Source organism: Ambystoma mexicanum, chromosome 4p, assembly GCF_040938575.1.
Source record: "Ambystoma mexicanum isolate Mex_15411 chromosome 4p, UKY_AmexF1_1, whole genome shotgun sequence".
Lineage (NCBI taxonomy): Eukaryota > Metazoa > Chordata > Amphibia > Caudata > Ambystomatidae > Ambystoma > Ambystoma mexicanum.
Genome location: NC_090927.1, coordinates 112916290 through 112934409, shown reverse-complemented (window position 1 = coordinate 112934409; position 18120 = coordinate 112916290). Strand labels below are relative to the sequence as shown.

Here is an 18120-nt window from a genome sequence, read left to right as displayed (position 1 = left end):
GTAGTACATACCTCAAGTCATTCTGTTGCTCCTTTGCTGCTGGAGTGCTGATTCCGGTGTTTGGGTGTTTGCCCATACCGTTCACCCAGGCACAATGCTTGTGCGCCCATAGGGAGCATTTCCCGAGGTCCCTAAATTCCTTTTGACCCTCAAAGTCCGTCTTCTTTCTTGTAACAGAAGAATCCTTTGGAACTTTGCCCTTTCTGCTGCTGTTCCTTATCTGCTTTAACGCCAATCTGACTTTGAAGAAATCGTACCTAGATGGGATGGACTGCTAAAGCCTTAAGGACTCTTATCATAAGCTTCTAAAAGTACTGATGTGCTATTATTGGTGTTGAATAAACTTTTATTTTATCCCTGGTGATTGACTTAGCTGTTTTCATAAACTGTTGCACTCCTATTACTCACCTGAAATACTACATTGTTTTCCTATTGTGTTTATATGAAATGGTACTTACCTGAATAACCTTATCATTGTGTGTATAAAACAATAATTTTACAAGTGTGTAAGAGTCTATTTGGGCCAATGTATTTATTGAGCTCATTGTACTTACCTACTGCTCACATCATCCTCCTAAAACAAGCCTGGCTTATCTGCCATTCTACCAATCCTCTGAGTAGTACAGACCTATACTAGAAGTTGGGCCCTGTATACCAAGGGATAGTTTTATAAAGTCGTATGACAGGTGAAGTTTAGGAAAACTCCCCTAACAAATACCACAGAACTTATCACTGCTCTGTTCTGTGCCACAACTTCTGGGTTCTATTTGCAATAATCTGCTTGGCTGCATCTGGTTTTTGGAATGATCTCTTCCCACTGCTGCTGGTGCCTGGGCCCCTGGGCCTCCACTGCCCCTCTTGCCACTGCAAGCCCCACCCTCTTCTCTGCTTGCTGCTGGGCCCTGGGACACCCCCCCCCCCCAACCCCTCTGCACCTCTTGCCGCTGGGGCCTGGGACATCCCCCTCTTCTGTTTGCTGCTGGGGTCTGGGACCACCCCTCATACCGCCCTCTGTACCTCTTCCTGCTGGGGCCTGGGACCAAACACTCCCCACACTCCCCCTTTTTGCATCTCTTGCTGCTGGGGTCTGGGCCCCCTCTACTCCTCTTGTTCCTTCAGACCTTCTCTGCTCTTTCCTACAGGATATATAGCCCTTGAGGCTTTAGGCCTCTCCATCCTGTTTGCTGCATGATTTAGTGCTGCTCCCATTTCTGCATGCTTTGGGTCCTTGACTCATTAGCTTTGTGCTCCGTATATATATATATATATATATATATATATATATATCTATATATATATATATATATATCTGAGGCTCGTGGAATCTGCTAGTGGAAGCTGCGGAGTATTACAGTTTGTTTTTCGAAACTGGAAAAAAGGCGTCGACACAGGGCTCGTTATCGATCAAGATCGCCGCATGACTCCAGGCAATCATCCACTGTTGCCAAGAGTGCCTCGCTCCCCAAGGTAACGGAAGTTTGATCGCCGGAGGACGAAGCCGACTTCCATTCCCAGACTGCACTCTAGGAGTCGGCGCCTGCAGACAGCGTTACGGCGGCTCCCGAACCCCTACCTCCACACTCGAAGGATAGGGACACTACCCCCGAACCTCGACGCCAGGCGTCGAAAGGCTCCGTAGGGGCGAAAAAACAGGGAAAACGCTCTTCCACTCACGGGGAGGGGGAAAAACAACAAAGGAAGCAGCCTCTGCCTACTTCCACACCTTTAAGACACTCCACTCCTCAGAAACAGACAGACAAGTCCAAGTCTTCTGCTATCACAAAGACCCCTACTCAGACCACCAAGTCTAGTCGGGATAAGTCAGAGAAACTTCCAGAAAGAGTCATCCCTAGTTCTAGAGAATGGTCTAGTGATGATCTAGACAGGGTCATGTCAAGGATGTCATCATTGGCAGATTGTTACGCAAAAAACCCTGAACACTTTCTCTCTTATACTCCCGACGGGTCAGCACCCTCAGGCTCTAAGGATCCTATACCTCCAAGTAAAAAGTCCCGGTTTGAAACACCAACGCGGTCTTCGGACCCCTTCTATGTACAGCCCTACTCTCGGTATCAAGGAGAGACATCCTTTTGTGAGGATCCAGTTTTGGGCATGTTGTAAGAACAAACTGGTACGGGCTACTATGGGGATGATGAGGACCAAGAAGAGGATGAGGACGACCCGGAAACCTACAGAGTAGATTCCCCGGTAGAGAAGGAACCCCCGGTTACCGACTCCCCTGTCGACAACCAACCTCTCCTGAATGAAGTTCTGTCTCGAGCAGCTGAACATTTCCACATTGACACCCAGGGTGCTCAAGAGGAGAGGGACTTTGCCGAAGAGTTAGTGGGAGAAAGGAGGCCTGTTGCTCAGGCCATCCCGATCCTGAAGTCTATTCAGAGGAGAATAGACCCTTCACTCCTAAATCCTAACCTCACCAGAGCAGTGAACCCCAGGACTGAAAAACTTTTCAGGGCAGCCCAATCAGACCCACTGTATATAAGGGGGCATCTGAAGCCGGACTCCCTAGTTGTTACAAACACCAGTAAGAGGGCTGGAACACCCTTGTCATCGTCCGAAGCTCCTCCCGACAAGGAGAGCAAGAAACTGTATGGGTTGGGCAGGAAAGTAGCCTCCACTTCCGCCTACCAGGCAAGGATTGCCAACTCCACCACCCTGTTGGCCAGCTACAACTGCCATCAATGGGAGTCGCGGCACTCATAGACTCCGCCCCAGAACCCTTAAAGAGCCAGTTGGCACGAGTTTCGGCCGAGGGAAGAGCCGTGTCCGGTTGCATTCTAAAGGCAACCTTTGATGCCGCGGATAACGCCGGCAGATGGATAGCAGAAGGAACTGTTATCAAGAGACACGCTTGGTTAAGGCAGTCTCGATTCAAAGCTGAAACCCAAGCATCATTGTTAGATAAACCAGAGCCGGATCTGTTGTTTGGTAAGGCGGTCGAGGACGCGCTGAAAAATGCCAAGGACGAGTATGAAACACTCAAATCCCTAGGCCAACTAACCAATAAACCCCCTAATCAGAGAGGGAATGGCAATTTTCGTCGCCCACGTGGCCAAAATTCCCAGAGGATCTAGCTATTCCCAGGGGCAGGGTACACCGTGGAGCAATAATAACCAACAGTCTACCCAGGGTTACGGCAGGGGTAATAAAAGAGGACGTGGGAAAGGTAGAGGCAGCCCCAGTAGAGGAGGTGGCACGCCTCCACCAAAACAGTGACGCTCAGTTCAGGGTCCCTTCTCACGCAACCCCAGTAGGGGGACGCATTTCCAACTTCACCCAAGCTTGGGAAGGGATCACATCAGACAGATGGGTGCTGTCCACAGTATCCGCTGGGTACTGCATAGAACTGTTAGAGCGTCCCCGAAACCATCCTCCACGACAAAGAATACATTCTTTGGACCACCAGAAGATCCTCCTCGAGGAGATCGTCAATCTGCTAGCAAAGGACGCGATAGAACTCGTCCCGGGACACCAGGTAAACAAGGGTATTTATTCAACTTGCTTCCTTGTGCCAAAAAAACATTTGACAATGCGCCCAGTATTGGACTTACAGCCTGCAAACAAGTATGTCAAGCCCCAAAAGTTTCACATGACTACTCTCCAGGAGGTAATCCCCCTCCTAAAAAAGGGATTACATGGCAACATTGGACATGAAAGATGTCTATTTTGATATTTCCATGTTCCCAGCGCAGAGAAAGTACTTGCGCTTCAAGGTGGACAGTCGACACTACCAGTTCAAGGTACTGCCCTTCGGGATAGCTTCGGCTTCAAGGGTATTCACCAAGGTACTGGCGGTGGCGGCAGCACACCTACGCAGGGAGGCAATCCCGGTGTACCCTTGATGACTGGCTCATCACGGGGGAGACCCCAGTAATTTGCAGAGCAAACATTCAAAGGACAATCAACCTCCTCTTCGAATTGGGCTTCTCAATAAACGAGAAAAAATAGTCTCGTGGCAAGCACATCCAAACAGTTCCTAGGAGCTATCCTAGACACTCAAAAGGGGTTGACCTTTCCTTCCGAGGAAAGAATTCAGAATATACTGCTGCAAATTCCGCAATATCAGTCCGGTCGCCAGATAACGGTACACAAAGCAATGCGTTTGCTGGGCATGATGGCGTCATGTATTTACCTGGTCCACCACGCGCGCCTGCGCATGCGTCCCATGCAAGAATGGTTGGCGAAACAGTGGTCTCAGGCAAGTGGTTAGTGGGACGATCTAGTGGTCGTTTCGCCAACACTTGTACAAAGCCTTCACTGGTGGACCAGAGAGAGCCTGTCCAAGGGGAAACCCTTTTACGATCCCGAGATACAGGCGGTAGTCACAACCGATGCATGCCTGACGGGGAGCTCACCATCTCCACCACACAGCTCAGGGTCTATGGTCGCACTCAGTGGCCAAGAATCACATCAACCTGTTAGAGCATCTGGCAGTATTCAGAGCACTTCAAGCGTTCGAGCCCTACCTGTTAAATCTGTCAGTGCAAATCCGGACGGACAGCACTACAGCCATGTTCTACCTGAACAAGCAAGGAGGGACTCGGTCGCCAAATCTGTCCAAGTTTGCCCAGAAAATCTGGATATGGGCACTCAGACGGAACATCTTCCTGTCATCGCAACATGTTCCAGGGGATCTCAATTCCCTAGCGGATGCTCTGAGCAGAGACCCCCCTCCCAGTGGAACACGAATGGTGTCTACACAGAGAAGTCGTAGAAGATATCTTCTCTCAGTGGTGTTTCCCCACTATAGACCTATTCGCCACAAGCGAAAACGGACAATGCCCAGGATTTGCATCCAGGTTCCCCCAACCAGACTCCCAGGGAAACGCCCTGTGGATGAACTGGTCAGGGATGTTTGCGTACGCTTTTCCACCAACTCCTCTAATCAGGAAGGTGGTCAACAAGATGAACAGAGAATCAATGACGCTCGTCCTAGTTGCTCCCATGTGGGCAAGACAACCGTGGTTCCCACACTTACGCAGATTGGCGGTGTGCGGATCCATCAAACTTCCGGGCTGGTACAACCTACTGTCCCAGCACCAAGGTCAAACAGTGCATCCTCAACCCAACTCAATGAACCTGGCAGCATGGCTCCTGAGGTCATAGAGTTCGGACATCCCAATTTACCACAGAGGTGTATGGACATCCTAAAGGAATCTAGGAAGCCTAACATGAGGCACTGCTACTTTGACAAGTGGAAGAGATTTGTTATCTGGTGCCAGAATAGACAAATCAACCCAATTGATTGCACTCCTTCCACTAATGTTACATACATGCTCCACCTGCTGGACGCAGGACTGGTTTTTAACTCACTAGAGGTACACCTGGCAGCCCTGTCAGCTTACACCACTTCCCATAACAAGGTGTCGTGGTGGAAAGTACCAGTAGTTAAAGCCTTCAGCCTTCATGGAAGGAGTAAAGAGCCTTCACCCTCCTATTTCAAACCCACCACCAGGATGGGACCTTAACGTGGTGCTATCTAAGCTCATGGGGCCCCCCATTCAAGCCCATGCACAAAAGCAGTCTCAAACACCTGACTTACAAAACGGCCTTCTTAGTAGCAATTACATCTATAAGAAGAGTCAGTGAAATTCAGGCTCTGTCAGTGCAAGATCCCTTCTTTACTGTCCATAAAGATAAACTGGTTTTACACACACACCCTAGGTTCTCACCTGTTTATTTCAAAATTCCACGTGAACCAGTCCATCGAGCTTCCGGCTTTCTTCCAAGACCAACAAAGCTCGGCTGAGGTGAAACTACACACACTAGATGTGCGTAGGGTGGTCCTCTACTATGTAAACAAGACCAGACCGCTAAGGAAAACAGATCAGCTGTTTGTCTCCGTAGCTACAGGAAGAGAGGGGGATCACGTCTCTAAAGGTGCCATCTCCAAGTGGATTATTAACTGTATCCAGCTGTGTTACTCACTTTCTGAAAAAACTCTGCCTTTCACGCCTAGGGCCCACTCTACAAGAGGCATTGGGGCCACTCTGGCTTTCATTGCAAATGTACCCCTTGACACCATTTGCAAAGCAGCTACTTGGAGCTCTATTCACACTTTTACTCAGCATTACTGCATTGACAACTCATTCCAAGACAGATACTCAAGTGGGACAAGCGGTTCTAAGACATTTATTTGCTCATGACTCTTCTCACATCCCACCTCCTTCTTCTGGTACTGCTCGCTAATCTATGCACAGCATGTGATCTAAGCAGATTCCACAAGCCTCAGAAGGGATACATTACTTATCGTAATCGTATTTCTGATGCTTGTATCTGCTTAGATTCACATGCGACCCACCCTTCCTCCCCTCTGAGAGAAGGCGCATGGATGCTTGTAGTCTTGCCTTTCTATCTGCTTGGATTATCTGTTCTCGCGCTACTCCTTATGCTACCTCATGTCAGAAAAAATACAATCTGAGCGTCCTAGACGAGTGAGGGATCATGGGTACAGTAGACGTCACGCTAGGGATAGTATTATTGGCACGCCCTGTGTCGACGCCTTTTTTCGAGTTTAAAAAAAAAAACGAATACTCTGCAGCTTCCACTAGATGTCGGCCTATGCACAGCATGTGAATCTAAGCAGATACAAGCATCAGAAATAAGATTACGGTGAGTAATGTATCCCATATATATGCCAGTGCTATTTCACTGATCCTTTCATTCTCTTCCTTAAAGGAAGACTGTGTCTTAGATGAGCTTGTTTCCTGGAGGGATAGACGCCTTATGACTATTGCTGGTCTCACTTGCATCCTAAAACTAAACCTCCACATTGTTTTTCCGTTAGAGCGACAAGTCCACAATGTAATGCTCATGTACATAAAGTTTACCTCTTAATTGGGTTTTTTTTTTCTGTCCTATCTGCCAATTTGTTTTTTCTAATCAATCGGGCCCTTTTAAACCACTGTACTTTTCAGCAGGTTGTTTTCTTGTGCTGATGAATGGTCTGTGTAGGTGCGCCGAAAGAACCAATGGCGAATTAAACTACTGCCCCCCCCCCAAGTGTTCACCTCACTCCTCCTCTATTTGTAGATACCTTTTGTGTTTCATCCTTCACCATGCTTATAAAAATGTAAAATTTATTTTTTCCACCTCCAGGTACGGAAACCGTGGCCACAACCAGCCCTGCATCCACGAGGACACCCAGCGCTGTTTCATCACCTCCCAGAACCATGGCTTCGCAGTTGACCCCACCACGCTGCCCAAGGGCTGGTCTGTGCTGTTCACCAATGCCAATGACAAGTCAAATGAGGGTGTAGTTCATGAGAGCAAACCCTTCTTCAGGTGGGGAGTGCTCTTTGCTATGGAAACAAATATTTACTCTGTAGGTCTGGACATGTTAGCTTTGTACATTTATGGATGCTGTCAAAGTGGTCTCTTTGTTTATTCCCTGCATCAGTGAGTTGGGAAGTGGGTGGTTGATGGAGCAATGGAGCAATGGAGAGAAGATGAACCACTGTGCACCTGCACACACCACCTTGACTTGCTTAGACGCGGCTATGTCTGTGGGTTATGGCTGACACATTTTACAGCCATTCCAAGTTCAGCCATTAGATGGCAGGAGTGTAACACAGCAGTGAATATATACAGTTTGCATCAAGCAGCTAAACTAGGGTGCCAAGTGAGTGATGCCTCCCAATTGGTTTTCTTTTCAGCGTTCAGTTTCATCCAGAACACCGAGCAGGTCCCATGGACCTGGTGGATCTCTTCGATGTCTTTTTAGATGCTGTCCGGGAGCAGAAAAATGGGACCACAGCTGGAAAGACAGGCAAGCTTTTTTTAATTCAAATTTGAGTTTTCAAACGAAACCTAGTAATCATTTTACCATTACAGTTCACAACATCACTCCCAACCTGACGAAGGGCCATTTCTATACCCTTTCCTTTATAAACATTAGAACTTAACATTTTACCCCTACCCTCCCAGCTCCCCTACGGGAACAGTGTAATTCTCATGTAAGCTGATATGGTAGATCTTTTGTCTTTTTACTACATTTTACATTTCGGTTTGGGTCTCTTCTTTAATTGATGGTTAATGAACGATCGACAACAATTTTTTTTTCCTCAGGGTGCAAATTCCACCAGTGCTGGGCATTTCTCATAACACTTTCTACACATCTGTCGGTGCATGCTCTTTATTCTTTCAGGTCGGGGTTAAGGTAGCTGTGTTAGTCTGCGGACTAGTGATATATTTTTGTACATAATCCTGCCACAATGCTTTGTATTGTGCAGCCTTCCCATGCAGGGCCACAGTAATCTTCTCCATCAAACATATTCCTGTGGTAACTTTCACCCACTCATTCTTGCTCGGGGCTGTGGCTGCTTTGCATTTGATCACTATGCATGCACGGGCCGCCAACAGCAGGGGGGCAGCCAGCCCCTTTGTCCTCCTGATTCTGGTCTCATCCCTTCCCATCCCATTGGATACCCTCCATATCTTTGATCCACCCAAGGACCTCCTCCCAGTATATTCTTACTCGGGGGCATTCCCACCACATGTGCCAATAATTTGCTCGCTCCCCACACTCTCGCCAGCAAAGGGGGCTCACTGTTTGGAACATTTTGGACATTCTGTAGGGATCGTATTGCCATTTGTTTAGGAGTTTGGTTGCATATAGCTTGTATTGAGAGGCAGTCGATACCATGGAGGTTCCTTTACACATCTTAAACCATAACTCGGAGTCCATTTCCATGTTCATATCTAATTACCATCTATCCTTCAGTTTGTTCGTGGACCCCTTCCCAGCATCTATCAGAACTTTTTTCATCATTGAGATCAGTCCCTTGGTTTGAGTGAGGGAGTCTAGAAGGGACTCAAAGGGGGGCAGGGGGATGAGCTCTCTTTGTATCATTTCTTTCCATTCTCCCTTTGACAATGCACCTTTAAGTTGAAGGAAGTGGAAGACTGACAATTTTCTTATGTTCAGTGCTTTCTCAAGCTCAACAATCGTAATGAATTTGCCCCCCTTCCAAAGTTGTCCCACCCTTTCAAGACCCTCTTTAAACCACAAACCACTTTTCAAACCTGCCATGGTCTGGGATCTCCTCTCGAATTTCTGGTGCCCAGATGTGACTTTGTGGGGATGGCCAGGTGGTTATGCCTCGCATGCCCACTCCCTCTTTCCATATCTACCAATAGTCCCAAATAGTAGGATGCTGTCGGATCCTACGTGTTCACTTATTCTTCGGTACCCATAGCCACTCCGCCAGGGTGACTGGGGCAAAGCTGTGGTTGTCAAGGTCCACCCATTGCAGATGCTTTAGATTCCTCAAACAGGGTATTCAAATTCTTAACTGTGTCGCCAGGTAGTATTTTTCAAGGTCGGGTAGGCCCACCCCTCCCTTCTCTTTGGGCAGCGTCAAATCATCATAAGAAATTCTCATTTTTTTTTTCTCCCCTCCCACAGGAATTTTATCACGCCGTTTTTCACTTCCACGAAAACGAATTGGGCATCTTGATCGGAAGCATCTGGAAGGGGTATAGAAACCTAGGGGGAGACACCATCTTGATAGCATTTTATCTACCCATCCATGAGATTGAGTTTTTGTCATTTATCCAAATCCGTTCGGAATTTGTTCAATAGTGGGGGCAAGTTGGCCTCGTATTGGGCATTCAAGTCTCTAACCAAATGAATCCCCAAATATCGTAATGTGGTATCTTTAATCATGAGACCCAATACTGAATACAGCTCCATAGCTCGTGTAGGGTCTTTCAGGGGGAACAAAATGGAGGTTTTTTTTGTCGATTTTAAATCGAGAGAGGCGTCTGTAGCGTTCTATTATTTGGATGGCTCTGGGAATGGAGGTTAGTGGGTTCACAACATGTAACAGATCAGCGTACAATGGCACCTTATATTCAGTGCCTTGTATCTGCACTCCCTCAACTGAGTGATCCGACCTTATTTCGCGTGCAAGAGGTTCAAGCAATACGGCAAATAGTATTGCGGACAGAGGACAGCCTTGTCTGGTGCCCCGCCCTAGGGTGAATCAACGCGAATATTCAGAATTGACTGATAGTAATGCTTTTAGAGACATATATACTGCCTTTACCCCCCCCCCCTCCTAAATCTCTCGCCCAGTCGTACCTTCTGAAGAACGTTCTCAAGAAATCCCCATTCAACTGTCAAAGGCTTTTTCCTCATCGACAGACAAGAGGGCCAGGTCTCCGGCCATCTTTTTCGCTTCATGTATTAAGGGTAATGTTTTACGCATGGTATCTGATCCCTGCCTCCCCAAAATGAATCCAACCTGGTCAGAGTGTATGAGCCGGGGCATATATACCTCTAGTCGGGACGCCAGGATTCTTGTATATATTTTGGCATCTAGGTTGAGTAGAGAGATTGGGCGATACGATCCACATCGTTTGGGGATGACTGAGATCAACGATTCGGAAAAAGAGTTTGGTGCTATCCCTGTTTCTAATATGTCATTGAATAAGTTCACCGGGAAAGGGAGGAGTGGGGCCAGGAAGGTCTTGTAAAAGCCTGCTGAGTATCCATCATTGCCTGGGGGATAGCCTTTTAACCGCATTTTCTACCTCGTCAGCTGTAATCAGGGAATCCAAGGCGTCCGTCTCCTCACTAGTGAGATTTGGCATACCCACTGCATTGAAGTATTCCCCTATATCTGCGTTGCCTTGTATCGTTTATATAGGCTCTCATAGAAAGTTGCAAACGCTTCTGGGTTGTCAATTCCCATGGGTTCTTTATTGTTCCCTTCCTCCTACTATGGTTGACACCCATCTATCCACTCTTTGACCCCTTAATCTTGCTGCCATTAATGCATCTGCTTTGTTTCCCTTCTTGAAAGTTACGGCACTACCGGAAAAGGTGGCCGATAAGGGCAACGTCCAGATTCTGCCGAAACAGACTCCCTTACAATCGTCAGATGTACCTACGCGCCTCCCGACTGGTGAAGACGTCAAGGTCAGCCTGGCATGAATTGTGGCTGCTGATTCTCAAAAACGGCAATCTAGGGACTCTCAAAGTTTCCGGAAGGCCCAAAGATCCGCCTAGATCCAAGGATAGCGTTCAGAAGTCGAGAGAAGGACACACGGTCCCGTCAGAGGACATCTCTGAAGGAGAGGAAGTACTTTCTTCAACGTTAAGACACAGATCTCTACGTATTTTGATGAAGTGCTAGGGACACATTTTCGACAGACTGAGAGGGACACCTTTCCACCCCTAGACTGGTCTAAGTCATCGGTCTGGACTAGGGAAAAGTTTGAGGACTGCATGGAAAGGCTAGACAAGTTTGTTTCACATGCAGAACAACCTACACCAAGAAGGCCAAGGGAGGAAAGCCCTGCTAACGCTAGAACTAAATTCCCAAGGCTTTTTGACCCCTCTTTAGAAGAGGACATATATAATTATGACCTTACTGAAGAAGACATTCTACCAGTTAAGGTACAGGGGAATCCTTTCTACAATGAGGAGGAACATGAGCCCATTGGCGATGAGCCCATTAGCGATGAGCCCATTGAAGGCTGGGGGAAGACCCAGATGTGGGTGACCCTCCACCATGGCAGTCCCCAGAGCAACAAGACCCAGATATTCTGGCTTTGGACTCTCCTCAGAACACCCCTAAAAGAAATCCCTCGCCCATTGATGATCAACTAACAATTAATGTAATGTTACGTAAGGCAGCTGATCACTTTAAAAGTGCCACTGAAGAGGCAGCACCTGAAGCCGACTTCGTTGAGGGTATACTCGGAGAAGCTGCCAACCAGCCAGGCCATCCCTCTCCTCAATTCGATTAAAAAACGCCTGGCTCCATCTTTGACTACACCGGCTCTAACGAGAGGTGTAAACCCAAGAATTGGAAAAACTTTCTCCCTTCTCCATCAGACCCTATATATTGGGTCATTCCACCCCATGTTCTTTGGTAATCACTCCCACGAGAAAGAGAGTAGGGGTTCCTTTGTCAACAGGCGAGGCTCCCCATGACAAAGAAGGGAAAATACTGTGTTCCATGGGTAAGAGGGTTACTACAGCGGCAGCGTACTCTACGCGTATTGCCAATAACACCACTCTATTGGCCAGTTACGCAGATGCGCAATGGGCTTTAATACAAGAAGGCCTACCAGAGGCTCCAGAACCTCTACATACCCGTCTACTTACCACAGTCTCTGAAGGTAGACAAGTTAACCAAAGCATTTTAAAGAATACTTTGGATTCTGCTGAGATGGCCAGTCGAGCCCTCGCTCAGGGCATTCTCCTCAAAAGACACGCATGGCTTCGAAATTCAAGGTTTAAACCTGAAACGCAGGCGTCTCTTATAAACAAACCTGTGGAGGAATCCAACTTGTTTGGAAAGGCGGTAGATTAGGCCTTAGAGACCGCGAAAAAAGAACATGAAACCCTGAAGTTTGGACCAAATTACTCGGACCTTCCACAAGCGAGGAATTTGAAACCGGTTTTATCGTGGCCAATACTCCACTCATCAACAATACTCTACAGGAAACGACTGGAACTCTCCACAAGGGACCAATACTTGCCATGGCGCTGTCCCCTTTGGGGGTACGCGGTACTGTAAGGGAAGGGGCAGGACCTCTACCCCCAGAGTTTCTCCTGCCTCCAGTTCCAAATGACTCGATTCCTGTCCCCTCCCATGCCTCACTGGTCGGGGGCCGGCTGACCTCATTCCTGAAAGCATGCGAGGGAATAACCACAGACCAGTGGATGCTAAAAACCATAGTCCACGGTTACTGTGTAGAGTTCAACCAGTCCCCTCAATACAGACCTCCACGACAACAAAGACTTAACACCAGAACATCTCTGCCTACTTCTTCAAGAAGTCGGGATACTGAAACAAAAAGGAGCCATAGAGATCATATCTCTATCAAAGGTAAGAGGGTATTTATTCAGTGTACTTCCTTGTACCCAAAAAGGATCCAACCATGCGTCCTGTTCTAGATCTGCGCCCAGCGAACAAATTTGTAAAACTGCAATTTGCATGGGTCACCCTGTAGGAAGCAATTCCTCTGCTCACACGGGGATTACATGGCAGCTCTGGATATGAAAGATGCGTACTTTCATATTTCGATGTTGCCAGCGCCCAGAAAGTACCTCCGGTTTATGATAGAGAACAAACCTTATCGTTCAAAGTATTACCCTTCGGCATAGCATCTGCACCAAGAGTATTTACAAAGGTACTAGCAGTAGCACTCCTGTGCAGGCAATCCATTCCAGTATATCATTACCTCGACGACTGGCTCATAACAGGAGACTCTTACGAAACGTGTCTGTCGAATACCCAAAAGACGATAGAGAATCCCAAACTGAATAACAGATCTATCAACAAGCAAAAATCCAGCTTAGACCCCAGTCAAGTCAAACAATTCCTAGGGGTTCTAATTCGAACAAAGGACGGCTTCTTCATCCCCCTCAACGAGAGGGTTCAAAACATGTTTCAAATCCCTCACTATGAAGCCAGTTGAGAGGTAACAGTATGCTAGGCTATGCGTCTGCTAGGAATGATGGTGTCATGTATCTACTTAGTTCCTCACGCGCGCCTGCGCCCAATGCAAGAGTGGCTAAGCAACCAATGGAGTCTGGCCATCGGACAGTGGCACGATTTAGTAGTGGTCTCGTTGGCCCTAGTTCTCTCGCTGCGGTGGTGGTCGAGGGGAAAACCTCTTGAAAGGGAAATCCTTCACCACCCCTGCAGTGGAAGCCGCTCTAACTACAGACGCTTCCCTTACAGGGTGGGGAGCCCACATGCTCCAGCAGACAGCAAGCAGAGTTTGGTCGCCAGACATGGCATCCAACCACATAAACCTGCTTGAACTGCTGGCAGTGTTCAAAGCACTGAAAGCGTTCGAAACACAACTACAGGGAAAGACTATCCTAATCCTCAGACAGCACCACGGCCGTGTACTATCTGAACAAACAGGGAGGCAGTCATTCTCCAGGGATGTCCAAACTGTCTCAGAACATTTGGCAGGGGGCTCTCAAACGTAACATGTTCCTGTTATCACAACATGTTCGAGGGGAACTCAATCTTCTGGCAGATGTACTCAGCCGAGACTTTCCGTTGCCCAGGGAGTACGAGTGGCAATTACACAGAGACATCGTCACCAATGTTTTCCAAACATCGATCTGTTGGAAAACGCCCAAAGCCAAGATTACGCCTCCAGGTACCCCCCAGAACTGATCCAAGGGGAATGGACTCTAGATAACATGGTCAGGGACATTTGTCTACGCTTTTCCAGACTCCCCTTCTCAACAAGATGCACCAATAACCAGTCACGATGATATTGTTGGCCCCCATGTGGACATGCCATCCCTGGTTCGCTCATCTGATGGAAATGTCACTATCTCCTCCAGACAGACTGCTTTGCCCGTACAACATGTTGTCGCAAGACAAAGGGGAGACGCAAAACCCATGTCCGCAGACATTGAACCTAGCGGCCTGGCTCCTGAGGTCATAGAATTCGGACACCTGTAGCTCCCTCAAAGATGTATGGACATCCTCAGGGAGGCAAGGAAACCTAACACTAGACATTGTTATTCTAGTAAATGGGAACGGTTTGTCATCTGGTGTAACTCAGAGCATCAACCCTATCGACTGCTCTCCCACTCACATTGTCCTATACATAACTCACTCACTTGACTCGGGCCTAGTCTTCAACTCAACAAAGGTGTACCTAGCAGCACTTTCAGCATATACAACATCACAACCGAAGGTGTCATGGTGGAAGATACCAGTGATGAAGGCTTTCATGGTAGGGGTAAAAATAATTCACCCTACCATTTCTAACCCGGTTCTCGGATGGGACCTAAATGTGGTGTTAACTAGGCTTATGGGAGCTCCTTTCGAGTCCATGCAAAAAGCAAGTCTTAAGACCCTCACCCTCAAGACTGCTGTTTTAATAGCAATAACCTCCATTAGGAGGGTAAGTGAACTGCAGTCACTCTATTCTAGATCCCTTTGTAACAGTTCACAAAGACGAGGTGGTTTTGCGCACGCACCCTAGATTTACAAGTTCCACGTGAACCAGTCAATAGTTACCTACGTTCTTTCAAAATCCCTCAAGCCTGGGGGAAAGAACCCTGCACACACTGGATGTATGCAGAGCTGTCATGTTCTATATGGAAATAACTCTTCCACTAAAAGACTAATCATTTTTTTGTCAGTGGCCACAGGAAAAGGAGATGCAGTCTCCAAATTCACTGTTTCTAGATGGATTTTCAATGGCATTACACTCGCTACCATCTTGCGAAGAGAGAACTGCCCTTCAAGCCTAGAGCACATTCACTTGAGGCACTGGGGCGTCATAGCATTCATTGCAAATGTTCCCCTTGAGTATATTTGCAAAGCGGCAACCTGGAGTTCTGTACACACCTTTACAAAACACTATTGCTTAGACACTCATTCTAGGTCTGACTCCCAGGTGGGACAGGCAGTATTAAGACATCTCTTCTCTACTGTTCCTTCTCACAACCCACCTCCAGCTCCGGGTACTGCTCGCTAGTCTATGCACAGCATGTGATTCTAAGCAGATTTACAAACTTCAGAAGACGATGCATTGCTTACCGTAAAAGCATTTCTGATGTTTGTTAATCTGCTTAGAATCACATGCTGTGCATAGGTCCGACATCCAGTGGTCACTGCGGAGTATTGCATTTTGTTTTTCGTAGTCGAAAAGGGGACGTCGACAAGGCGTGTCTGTAACACTATCCCTATAGTGACGTGCGTTGTACCCACAATCCCTCACGCGTCGAGGTCCCTCAGATTGTTTTTTTCCGCCCAGTTTCTGGTCGCCTTTCGCGGAGCTCCTAGAGAGACATTGCTATACTTGCCACGGACCTCGGTCCTTTTGTCATAACTTAATATACTGATAACGATCCCTCCCCCTCGACGTTAGCTGTGAAGCTGTTTCTCCGCCGAACTGATTTTCGACGGAGAGGAAGAGCGGAGGAGATCCTTCGGCGCTGCCGAACACGTGGCCTGGCCTCGACGGCCAACTTACAGTAGGGAGAGTGGGGGTTAGAACTTTGTCTCTTCTCTTTGAGAATGTCTTTCTTTCTCCCCTTTCTTTCCCTTGGGGTTGTTATCGCCAGCTATTATTGCCTCAGCTATGGAGAGGACACCATTTAAGTTTTGCCCACGCTGCAGGGGCAAATATACTTGGAAAGATAAGCACAAGCTCTGTAATCGTTGCTTACCCCTCGATCACATAGAGAACAGCTGCGCAGCCTGCAAGCTCTTAAAACCCAGGACTCTTAAAGAACGTAGGGTTAAGAGGTGGGCGGACTACGCGATGTCGAAGTCAGTTTCCTCACCCGCTGCCGCTGTTACTGAAAGTGACGAGGAGTGCGATAACTCGACGTCCGTTACGGAAGTCATGAACCCCCAGAAGGAGCGCTCCCGCTCCTCGTCGTCCGTCCCCGGCCTCGACGGGCTCGGCTCACGCCCTGCTTATGGGGATGAACACCCCGGCGACAAGGACGCACACAAACCCCATAAGGCTAAACACACTACCCACGGCTCTTCTTCATCGAGAACGAAGGATCCATCAGCGCCGAAGGGGACGCAGGGCACTCCGGCGTCTACCGCAGACCGTAAAGGTCACAAGCCCCACCCGCAAACGCAGCCGCGACCAGCGATTGGGCTTCCATCTAACACGGGCGCTACCCCAAAAACATCCGACGCAACGCTCCATAGAGCGACCGTCGAGGTACAACGCGCAACGCACACAACGTCGACACCAGAGCCCTCGACGGACAAGATCGTGGTCGAGAGCCTAGCGAGAATTGTCGCCGAAGACAAACGTACGCGGACGACGAAACAAACGTCGAATACCGCATCGAAAAAACATAAAAGTAGCCAGGAACTGCCCCTTTCTCCAAAGGACGCTTCCGAACTACCTGAAGGCTTTTCAGAAGGAGACAGGAACCTCTCGTCGACGTTGTGGGAGCGTTCGAAATGATTCGAAGGCGAAAACACTAATTTCCCCCCTCTAGACTATTCAGGGGTACCCCATGAGACCCTTGAAAGACTCCATTCTTGCATGGAGAAAATGGAAAGGTTTCTAGGAAACCAGGACCCACCCACTCACAAAAGACAAAGAGAATGGCCACAGGATGACCCTAGAGTCAAGATTCCTAGGCTGGTTCACCTCACTGAGGAGGAGCAATACCTCCAAGAAGATGAGTGTTTGGGTGGAGAAGAAAAGGTAGAACTTGAGGAAGAGGGGTTCGAAGAAGATCCTTACACCACTGCTACAGGTTTTGAAGAGGATACAGCTACCTCGCAGCCCTGGCATTCACCGTCAGTGCAGCCTTGGCAATCCCCATCAGTACATTCAGACCCTGATGCCTTTCTCCTCTCAAGGATTCACATGGGAACTCCTCTCCCATAGATGACCAACCTTCCCTCAATGCACTATTGCGCAAGGCAGCAGCGCATTTTGAAATTGATACAGGGGAAACTCTTCCAGACATTGACTTTGTAGAAAAAGTCATCAAAGAAAAAGCCCCTGTTAGCCAATCTATTCCACTCCTGGCTTCTATTAAAAGAAGAATTTCTCCTTCCCTTACTAACCCAGCTTTAGTAAGAGGGGTCAACCCTAGAATAGAAAAGCTCTTCAGCCCTTCATCCTCTGACCCTTTATACATCAGAGGACACTCTATTCCGGACTCCCTTGTGGTCACCAACACAAGAAAAAGAGCAGGGGTGCCACTATCCACTAGTGAAGCACCTCCAGACAAAGAAGGCAAAAAACTCTACGCACTGGGGAAGAGAATCACGACCTCCGCCGCCTTCTCTACTAGAATTGCTAATAACAACTCACTTTTAGCTAGCTACGCAGATGCACAGTGGAACAAGCTGCGCAGCGAAGCAGAGGAAGCACCTGAACCTCTGCGTTCTCGCCTGCTAGCTATAATATCAGAGGGCACACTGGTAAACCAGGGCATCGTTAAGAACTCCCTAGATGCCGCTGAGACGGCTGGCCGCTCCCTAGTGCAGGGAATACTTCTCAAACGCCACGTTTGGCTACGCAATTCAGGTTTTAAGCCCGAAACCCAAGCCTCCTTCATAAATAAACCCATTGAACAGACGCATCTGTTTGGGAAAGCAGTAGATGAGGCCCTAG

At 48.1% G+C, this 18120-nt stretch overlaps 1 protein-coding gene across 5 annotated transcripts in view; it reads left to right on the top strand.

Moving 5' to 3' along the window:
- The window catches only part of CAD (carbamoyl-phosphate synthetase 2, aspartate transcarbamylase, and dihydroorotase), a 425465-nt gene that overhangs the window by 109087 nt on the left and 298258 nt on the right, over positions 1-18120 (top strand). For all 5 annotated transcript variants that reach the window (XM_069605502.1, XM_069605501.1, XM_069605500.1 and 2 more), the window contains exons 7-8: positions 7120-7305; positions 7677-7789. In XM_069605502.1, coding sequence (XP_069461603.1) covers positions 7120-7305; positions 7677-7789 — 299 coding nt within the window. The remainder of the gene's footprint in view (positions 1-7119; positions 7306-7676; positions 7790-18120) is intronic.